The following is a 10760-nucleotide window of genomic DNA, read 5'->3' as shown; positions in this document are numbered from 1 at the left end:
GACCATTTATTTTCGCTCCCCACTTTTACAACCATCACAAATATTGTTTGAATTCAGGAGAGAAATAAATGGACTAAAGGACAAGATGCAATATAGTAGAAATTTCCGTGCTGGTTTAGAGATTCATTGTAAAACACTCGGTATAATCCTTGAAGCCAGTCTTCTAAACAAGGCTATGTGCTCTTGGATATAATACATCTTGGATGCTCTACAAACTGGCCCCAACTTGGTAGACATGTTATAGAACCACACAGAAAGTTGGGTATTTCCAAGCCCAAACTTGTTCTCTGATCAAAACAAAGTGAGAACATTAGGGAACATTCTTATGCAACAATAAAATCTTAGGCAAGCGTGAGAAGATTTCAATATAAGAATCCACATCGTGCAAAAATTCCAAATATTAGATCCATGTCCAGCCCACCCCTCCCTAGAGACCCCTGGGCCCTGGCAGTTAGGACCACCATGGGTAAAGGTCTTTTATTGCATTCGTTGAAGACTTGAAGCAATAACCATTAAAAGGAATATGATACAATGTCTTTATAGTATTCCCTAATTTCAGAAAATGCACTGTGAGGGACATGATACACTATCCTCATCGATCCTTTCTGAAGCAATGAATATTATCTCTTAAAAGTAATTTCTATTTATCTCCATTTTTGTTAGGGGTTGGATAACAAACTTTTCCACATCACAATGCTAACAACTTCTACATTGTTCTCAGAATCCCTCAAAAGAATTTCATACAAAAAAAAAAGAGGATGCTCTACTAATTCCATTACGTCACTAAACATCTCTTCCATTACAAAAGACAACTGCAGGGGTTGATTAATCAATATCCATATTAATATCCTTGTCATTTCTACTGCTTGACCATAGCTTGATGGTGCGATCATGTGCAACAGTTGCAATGTATTGTCCTTCTGCCACATAAAAAATAATAATTAAAAAAATAAATAAATAAGAAAGGAAAAGACTCAGCTAAACTTATAGCCACATTATCCATATTCAGGGTATTCATAAAAAGTAAAACACAGGTGCAAGATGCAACATAAGCAGTATTATCAATGCAATGAGGCAACGAGGCAACGAGTAGTTTTGGCTTCTGTGGTCAATGTGATGACTAGTTGTAGGGGAGAGCAAAAAAAACCGAAAAATCAGTTAACCGAACTGGTCGGTTTGGTTTCGGTTCAGTGTTTTAAAAAAAAACCAAAGGTTTCAGTTTTGGTTAACCAATATAAAAAATCGGCAATTAACCGAACCGACCATCATACATATACTTCTATATATTTATGTATATTATATATATTTTATATATTATAAATTAATAAATAAACATTATATATAAATATATATTTATAATATATGATATATTATTTATTATTTAAATATAATATTTTATATTTATTTATAATTTTTTATTATATATTTATATATTTTTATAATATATATTGTAAAAAATAAAAAACCAACGAACCAAACCGACGGTTAACTGAACCGATTAACCAAATCGGTCAACCGGTTAACCGATTGGCATCGGTTCAGTTTCAGTTACCAGTTTTCCAAAAACCGATAGTACCGGTTTGGTTCGGTTAACCAAACCGTGAGCACCCCTAACTAGTTGGTGCCTAACCACTAGTCAACGAAAAAGATACATATTGAATTTTAAGATATCATAAATAAATCAACATAGATTACAGCCATGCAATAAAAAGAACGATATTTTCTAGTTTAACATTTTTGCTTGTTTTCTAATTTGTTTTATTTGCTGATTGGGTTTTTTTACAATAGAAATAGAGAATGACAACTGAAGAGGGAAGTGGCAGTGTTACGCATAAGGCTCAATCAAAGGACCCTGCAGGTAACATACATTTTGGCATGACTTGGAAGACAAAAATGCAATTTCATGCTCATTATGTGGTAAAGTTGTTAAAGGAGGAATAAAAAAGATACAACAACATTTGATTGGGGGTATGGGGATGTTACTAAATGTCCCAAAACTACTGCAAGTATTGCCAAGGAGATGCAAGAATACATGTAGAAGAATAAGAGGAAGAAATCATTGGATGATTTTACCATTGAAGATAATCGTGGGGCATGAGAGTAGATTGTATCTGAAAGGGATTCCAACAATCAAAGTAATCAACCCATAGAAGTAGGTGTCTCCATTTCAAGTGGTAGGAACACTCCAACTTCAAATTCCCCCTTTCCACCAAAAAAGAAGGAAAATGTTGACCTAATGGATAGTTTTGTGAGACCAAGTTCAGAATAAGTTGTTGAAGCAAGGCATAAAGGACAATTGGTTCAAACAAGCATTGAAAGTCGTCTGAAGAAGGAAGAAAGGATAAAAGTAAATGAATATGTAGCAAAGTGGCTCTATCAAGCCGGGGTTCCTTTTAATACGGTGAAATTGAAGAGTTCTGAAGTTATGGTTGAAGCAATTGCACAATTCGGGTCCAGATACAAGCCTCCAAGTTACCATGAGTTACGAGAGCCACTCTTGAAAGGGGAGGTTGAGAAAACAAAGCAAATGTACAAAGAGTATGAGGCTTCTTAGAAGACTTATGGTTGTACCATCATGTCTGATGGATGGACTGATAAAAGGCAAAGATCATTAATCAATTTTTTGGTGAATTCTCCTAAAGGGACTATTTTTTCTAAAATTAGTTGATACATCAAATGAAGTCCATAATACAACTTTTCCATTTGAGTTGATTGATAAAGTTGTTGAGGAAATGGGGGAGGAACATGTGGTGCAAGTGGTTACTGATAACCACTCTGCTTATGTTGTTGTCGGTGATCTTTTAAGATTGAAGAGGAAGAATTTATTTTGGACTCCTTGTGCTGCTCATTGCTTAGACCTTATGTTGGAAGACATTAGAGAATTGAGGTCTACAAAAAGTTGTATTGCCAGGGCAAGACAAGTAACTACTTTTATTTATAGGCATCATCTTCTTCTTGCACGCATGAGGGAAAAAACAAATGAAAGAGATCTTGTGTGATGTGCAATTACAAGGTTTGCCACATCTTTTCTTACTTTACAAAGTTTGTATACTTTCAAAGAGCCATTGCGTGCTTTATTTGTTGGTGATGTGTGGAACAAGAATAAATGGGCTAACAAATCAGATGGACTAAGAGCATCAAGCACTATGCTTTCTATTGGGTTTTGAAAAAAATTAAGAGTTGCTCTTTTGTCTACCCAACCAATTGTGGAGGTTTTACGATTAGTTGATGGTGATGAGAAACCCCGCAATGGGTTCTTTTTACTATGCAATGGAGTGAGCAAGAGAGAAAATAAATGAAATTTTTAGTGGGAAAGAGAGGGAGTATAAGCCCATTTTAAACATTTTTTATAGGCATTTGACTAATATGGTGCAACATCCATTACACCTTATTGGTTTTTTTCTCAATCCATCCCTTTATTATAAGGCTAAAGCACAAGATGAAGCACCGGTTGGAAAGTTTGAAATGGGCTTTCTAGATTGCATTGAGAGAATGGTCAGTGATATTAAAATTCAAGACAAGATCTCTTATCAATTGGAAGAGTATAAGCATGCCCATGATGCCTTCTCTAAAGAATCGGCAATTAGGCAACGTGAAATGAAACAACCAAGTAATAAGCCCTCTTTTCTTGAAACTTATATTTATACTTTACTCTTGCTATTTTAAATTTATATTGTCTTAATTCATTTTATTCTATTTTGTAATTGATTGGTGGCATAATTATGGACATTGCACCCTAGACCTTAGGCATATTGCATTACGCATATTAGGTCTTACATGCACTTCTTCTTCTTGTGAGCGCAACTAGAGTGATTTTGAGCATGTAAGTTCCAAGTAATGGTTGGTTTTGTTATAAAATTATTTATAAAAGTTAAAAATACTTATTTTGTTGTGAATGTAGATTCATACAAAAAAGAGGAATAAGGTTGATCAAAAGAGACTCAATGATTTTGTATGTGTTCAATACAATCAACACCTCCAAGAAAGATTTACAACAAGGCATGCAAATCCAAAGCAGTTTGACCCTATTTGTTTTGATAGTGTAGATGAAAACTAATGAATGATTGACTGGGAAAGACCCCTCAAATGACTCCGTCTATGAAGGGTGTGATCTTACATGGACTCAAGTTGATAAAGCATTAGGTGCATATGAAATCCTTGAAGGGTCAAATAGGTCAAGGAGAAGAGGATAGACGTGGAAATGCAAGTGGGGATGCAAGTACAAGTACAGGTGGTGGTCGTGGGAAAGATGATTATGGAAGACAAGATAAAGGCAAAAATGTAGTTCAAGAAGAAGAAGAAAAGACTTGATGTGGGACAAAGATATGGAAGATAATGAAGATGATGAAGACGATATTGATGTTGAAGATGATCATGATGATGACAATGACAATGATGATGACGAGGATGGTAATGATGTTGGTGCATTCAATGGAGGTGTTGGTGGTTCTTACTTCTTAGACACTCCAATTAATTAGGGAATAGAGAGTTTTCTTTAAAGATTGTCTATGATACATTTAAAGCTTTAAACTTCAGATTTATGTTTTTGTGGACTTGTGGAGATGAATGCTGATATATACTTCTTCATTATATATGCTTTTTTATTTTTTAATGGTTTCATTACTTTCAAATTTCATCTTATTATTTCTTAATTGGCTACTTCCTAGTTCGTACATAAACTACCAAGCATCAACCAAGGTATGTATTTTAATCCTTAAAGGATTGATACTGAATTCTTATGAAATTTTTTATTTTTGTTGTAGTGCTTCTTCCATTTGTTAATGGCAAAGTTGATTTCTTATTGATTGATTAATTCTTTTAATTTGTTTTTTTGTTGAAGGCAAAGTTGCAGAAAAAAATATATTCAAGGTCAACATTCAATCACTCAAAAGGAATAGTTTTATGAAACTAAATTAATAAATTATTAGTTTTTTTAGTGTTGCCATGTTAGACTTGTTACTCTCACTTCACTTGCTTGGTTGCTTTTTTTTTTTGATCAGCCACTTGTCTGATTGCTTATTTCTTTTAATTCAAATGTTCAATTTTTATGTTTTCACATGAAAATTACACTTACATGAAAGATTTTATTGATTATGCTTAGTGTTGTAATGTGTAGCTGGTAAGCAAATATAACTTATAAAATAGTTTAGGTCCTTTAGTAAGTGTAGAAATCTATAAATTTTATATTTATAGATCCCACCACCTAGTCACCTGGCACCCTATGGTCGCCTCATCACCTTGACAACTATGTGCTTACCACCTACTTATATCTTGTCCTTTGGCTTGTATTTCGAATTGGTTTGCTACCCTTTTTAGGTGTAAATTGTTTGATACTTACTAGGTCAGGTGTCTAGCAGATGGTTTGCCAAAGCAAGGAGTTGATAGACAACAGTTTTTTAGGCTATGTTGTGCAATGCAAGGGTTGGGTGGGATAGCAAAAGCTATTTGATTGTTGATTGTAATAACAACTCCTTGTTGTATCTTCTTTTCTTCTGATTAATGAATGAATATCTCTTCTTGTTGCTGATAAAAAAAAAAAAAAGAAAAAAGAGAATCACCCAACTAGCACAATCTATTTTTCAGAAGTTCTTATAAAGTGACGTTCTTGCTTCCTCAATAATTTATTTGATTATTTAAGAGAAGTCAATGAGAACGAGAAAAGAATAGAAAGAAGAGAATAGAACAGATGCCAATGAGAATGAGAAAGAATTATTATCATGAGGCTTATGGTGCCCAATTCTATTTTATTATATTAGGGAGATAACATATAAAATGACAAATACGCCCCTGAACACGTTTACATTTTACAACAAGTACCATATCACATACAAGCATATTTCAGAGAAAGGCCAGTTATCTTCTTTTTAATTGGCAATAGGTTTCCTAAATCAAATTCACATTCAAACCAAGCATGAGGCCAATAAAACTCATCCATGAAGCTCGCGAGCTTAATCAAACTTGTATTATATATAATATTGTTAAATTTTTATATGTATAATAAGAAATAATTTTTATATTACAATTTATATATATAACCTTTTATATGTATAATTATTAATTTTTTACATGTATAATTTTTATTTTTATTTGAAGCTTGGCTCACTATTGAGTTTGAGCAGAGCCAAGCTTAAACAATATGAGCTTTTGAGTCGAGCCAAACTCGAGTTCATCTTTCTAGCTCAAATTGAGCTCAAGTCCAAACTCGGGCTTCATGGTTTTTCTATCAAGTCAAGCCAAATATCTAGATCTACCCCTATTCACAAGCTTTAATTAACAAAAATAATTTTGAACCTTTTTAAATTAAATAATTTTTAAGGATATAAACTTTTTACCTTGTATTGGGCTTCTCTGTAATTTTTTTTTATCCTTTGTTATGTCCATTAACTAAAGGGTTAAAGGATTGATGGTTTCCTCCCTCTCCCCTCCTTAGAGGGGAGGTAGCATCTCGTGCCTCTCCCTAAATTGTACTATCTTTGGCTATGATTTAATAAATCCTACAATTCACTGATCCTAAAAAAAAGGATATAAACTTTTTATCAATATTCAAACATATAGACTTTATAAATTCATCTATACATTTTATTGTTAGAGAACCAGATTGTGCATCAACCCAAAAAGGGAGAGAGGTTCACCTGAGATCAACCCAATTAAAACAAAGGCCCCAAACCACAAGCCTTCTCATCCAAACAAGTGGCAACGTACTCTTTCAAGAAAGTACTAGCGGGGACTAAAAATTATGCCAAGATTCAAATAGGTTTCAACGAGGAAGAGGGATTTCTTCCAGTCTACAGATCTATGGGCAAAAACCTACAATTGAATGATTGAGAAGACAGAATTTGAGGATCTGCTTATTACACTGAAAATAGTGGTGGAGGAAGGTGGAGGTAAGTAGATGGAGGACGAGAGAAGGTTCAGAGTAGTAGGAAGGTGGAGGTCTGAGGTGTCGATCGAAGCCAATACTTTCAAGTTCGAAGAGGAAACGATCAAAGGTGAGGATGCAATGAAAATCAGAGAGAATAACAGGGCGACTGTGTTGGTGTCAAAGGAGACATTGTCTGGATGAAAGGTTTCATAGATGGGGCTATCAACTCTGGTAAGGTGAATAGCTGGAAAAACTCAATGTCAGTTCTAGGTAAGAAATATGTAACAGAATTGAAAAGAAACAGAAAGGGATGGTTTATCTCTGTGGTGGAGTTTTTTGGAACAAATGGAAAGCAAATGCTATGTGTGCCGGAAGGGAGACTACGGAAAGGGTGGATGGATTTTGTGAAGGTGCTACAGTCTTTCCTTGTAGCCTTGGAAGTTAAGAGAGTGGATGGGGTGAAGAGAACTGGTCAAAAATCCAAAGACCAGGGTCAAAAAGTTCAGGAGGGGGCAGGTTCGATTAGTTCCTCTGGGAGTGTTGAAGTGCAAGGCCTTCTGACTGAAATGGTGTTTGCTTGCGCTTCTATTCATCGTAGATTATTGGTAGGAGCAGGGAAGGATGAGTGGAAGAAAAGAAGGGTGCTAGTGGCTGATAAAGGAGTGACAGATTGGAGGAGGGTTCTGAGTACAGTTGCAGGGGAGAAAGGTATTGGGAGTGAAGCTATACTGTTCCCTTTTGCAGAGACGAAAGCCATGCTTGATGTAGGCGACCAGGAACTAAGTTTTAAAGCAGTTGTGGTGGATGGAGGTCTGATACAGGTTCAGAACTGGAGCCCAATCTGCAATGAAGTCGAAATCCAAGATGGGTGTGTCCGGCTGAAGCTTGTAGGCCTTCCATTTCACCTCTGGCGAGACTCTGTTCTTGAGCACATCGTGCAAAGTCTGGGAGGCATCTTGGTGAAAGCTGATAAACGAAATCTGGGTGTCGTGGAGTTACAGGTAGCTGGTAAGGCATGAGAACCTGTCGAGGTTCTTTGAAATCTGCTCGGATGAAGCCTGGTACAAGGTGTGGGTGGCTTCCGAAGTTGAACGGTCGTGGTGGGAAGGCGCTCCTAAGGTAGAAGATGATGAGCTGGCTGGGTGGTGGACACGTGGAGGGTAGAGGTTGGGAGATGAAAAGGTGGAGCAGATGAAAGATATTTTTGGGGTTACAAAGCCGGTTGGGGAAAACCAAACGACAAGCAACGTAATTAAGGAAACTAATTCAAATGGGTTTGAATTAAACAAATTAATGGTGGGCTCTTCTTCTTATGCTGATGTGCCGAAGAGGCAGGATGGGTTGGGGAGCCGAAAGGTTTGATCCGAGCCGTTGAAGGTGGCGGGTGGGTCAGGTGGGGTGAAGGTTGAGCTGGGACAGCGTTGGAAGGGCCCACATGACAACTTAAAAGGTCACGCGGGCGGGTCGGGTAGGTGTAACACTGAAAGGAGGCTCCACTTGAAGGACCCACGTGATAACTTAAAATGTCACGTGGGTCGGGGTATGGGGACTCTTCTTGGGTCGCTGATAGACGATGTTAATGGTCTATCATCGTCCCAAGTCACGAGAAAGGGGGGGAATGCGCGCAGTGGCGGAAAATGGAGAAGAAGCGAGATTTGCAGTGGGTTTCCCGATGAAGTCTGAAGGAGCTTAGCCCCTTGCAATGCTCCTCAAAGAGGCTGAATCCAAGATACGCTAGGGAAAGAACTGAAGAGAGGGAAGAGAAGGATGAAGGTTGGGTGCAGTGCAGTGAAGAAGATGAAGAATCGGAGGACTTTTCTATTGAAGGTACTAGTGTGGCAGCGTAATCGACGAAGGTAGTTGTGCTGGAGGTGACATGGATGGGTGGAATATTGCAAGTTTATTTCAAGGTGAAGATTGCAATCGGTTTAACTCTTTCCCAAGACTACAGAGTGTGCAAGGATTATCAGAAGGGGCAAACCGGGAGAACCGGAAGCAGGGCAGGAACACACCACCTAGGGGTGAACCAGGGGTAGAGTGGAAAGATCACCAGGCTGACACCAAAGGACAGAAGTACTTCCCAACCAACTCAAGGAGATAGATGGTTACCAACCTCTAGAACAAGAGAGGGAGGCCGGGAGCAGTCCTTTTCTAGCTTGTCCATCAGTCCCAGGTAACCAAGTGATTTCGGTTTGTGCTACTAATGTGTCCTATGTCTTTGGTTCCAGATTCCGTTTTTGTTCCATGTCCTGTATGTAGCCCATGAATATGCAGCCGAGCTAGTAGGCGGGCTCTCTGAGGAAGGGGAGAGGGGAAGGAAGGAAAGTGGAAAGGTGTGGGAAGAAAGGTATAGGAGTGAAAAAGTGTGGGAAATCATTGAAAGAGTGTTTAAGGAAGTGGAAGGAAAGTTAATCTAGAGGAGGGAAGGGGAGGAAGGAAGAGGAGAGGGGTTAGTGGAGAGGAGGGAAAGGAAAGAGGGTAGAGATGGAGAGGGCTACGGGGAGAGAATAGGGAAAGAGGGAGGTAACAGGAGAGGGAGGATGGATGGAGAGGAAAGAACAGAGGTGGGGCCAGAGGAGAGGAAGAAAGGGTAGGTGGACAGAGATGGAGGGGATTCTGTAGGAAGGGTAGGGGTGGAGGACTCGGTGAGAGAAGATATGATAGAAGAATTTGTAGGGAAGTTGGGTTGTAGGTTGGAAGATTTGAATGTATTGAAACAAAGCTTACAGAAGAGGAAGAAGGAGATCAGAACAAAGAAGAGGAGATTGAGTGAAGTAGAGAGATTGAAGAGAGATGTAGAAGGAGACAAGAAGCTTGGGGTAAAAGGAGATAGAAGGAAAGGGGGAAAGTAGTGGGTAGGTGGCAAGGGGTTTAAAAAAGAAGCGGAATGAAGATTCTTAGTTGGAATGTGAGGGGAATTCGGAGTGCAAGAAAGAGAGCGACAATAAAAGAGGTAATAAGACGGTATGACCCAGACATTGTGTTGTTGCAAGAGTCTAAGAGAATGGAGTTTAATAACAAATGGGCAAGGAGTGTATGGAAAGCCAAAGGGATTAGCTGGGTGGCTGCTCCCTCGTGGGGTGCTTCCGGGGGGATTGTATCAATGTGGAAGAGGGATGTGATTGAAGGTTTGGAGGAGTTGATCGGAAAGTACTCGATTTCCATGAAGTTTAAGCAGCAAGAGGATGATTATATGTGGGTGCTCACAAATGTTTACAGACCGAATGACTACAGAGAGAGGAAGGAGTTGTGGGAGGAATTGGCTGATGTTAGAGGGTTGTGGGATGGACCCTGGTGCATGGGTGGGGATTTCAATAAGATCAAATTCTAAGAGGAATCCAATAAGTCTAATCAGAGGGTCACAAAAAGCATGAGGAAGTTTAACGGTTTTGTGGATGCCATTGAGCTTAAAGAGATTCCCCTAGCCCATTAGACATTTACATGGTCAAATCTCCAATCTAGACCCATTTGCTCTAAATTGGATAAATTCTTGCTCTCTTTCGATTGGGAAGAACATTGGGGAACCTTGCCTTGTAGAGCTCTCCCAAGGGTGACCTCGGATCACTGGCCCATAGTGTTATGTAAGGAGGAAAGGTGTGGAGGTCCTACCCCCTTTAGATTTGAAAATATGTGGTTACTTCATCCAGGGTTTACTAACAAAGAGAGGGAGTGATGGTATGAGTGTAACCAACTGGTGGAATGGGAGGGGATGAAATTCCATAAGAAACTACAATTCTTGAAAGCAAAAATCAAGGAGTGGAATTTAGTGGAGTTTGGGAGGATAGAAGAAAGAAAGGGAGATCTGGTGGATAAGATTGAAAGCCTTGACCCTAAAGAAGAAATGGGAGAATTTGGATAGGAAGACAAAGATCTCAGGAGAGATTTGAGAAGACAGTTA

At 38.4% G+C, this 10760-nt stretch overlaps 1 protein-coding gene across 7 annotated transcripts in view; it reads right to left on the bottom strand.

Annotated features, from left to right (window-relative positions):
* Positions 1-620: 620 nt before the first annotated feature.
* The window catches only part of LIS (WD-40 repeat family protein / small nuclear ribonucleoprotein Prp4p-like protein), a 34643-nt gene continuing 24503 nt past the window's right edge, over positions 621-10760 (bottom strand). For 4 of the 7 annotated variants that reach the window (XR_016102404.1, XR_016102405.1, XM_088955569.1 and 1 more), the window contains exon 6: positions 621-920. Coding sequence is in view for 4 of the 7 variants with exons in the window: in XM_088955569.1 (XP_088811695.1) it covers positions 826-920 (95 nt within the window). In the remaining 3 variants the exon portion in view is untranslated. The remainder of the gene's footprint in view (positions 921-10760) is intronic. The other 3 variants (XR_016102406.1, XM_088955571.1, XM_088955572.1) reach the window with 1 other exon arrangement.

Source organism: Nelumbo lutea, chromosome 7, assembly GCF_056320005.1.
Source record: "Nelumbo lutea isolate HS-2025 chromosome 7, American lotus-T2T, whole genome shotgun sequence".
Taxonomy (NCBI): Eukaryota; Viridiplantae; Streptophyta; class Magnoliopsida; order Proteales; family Nelumbonaceae; genus Nelumbo; species Nelumbo lutea.
Note: the sequence above shows the minus strand (reverse complement) of the source record. Positions and strands in the feature narration are given on the sequence as shown.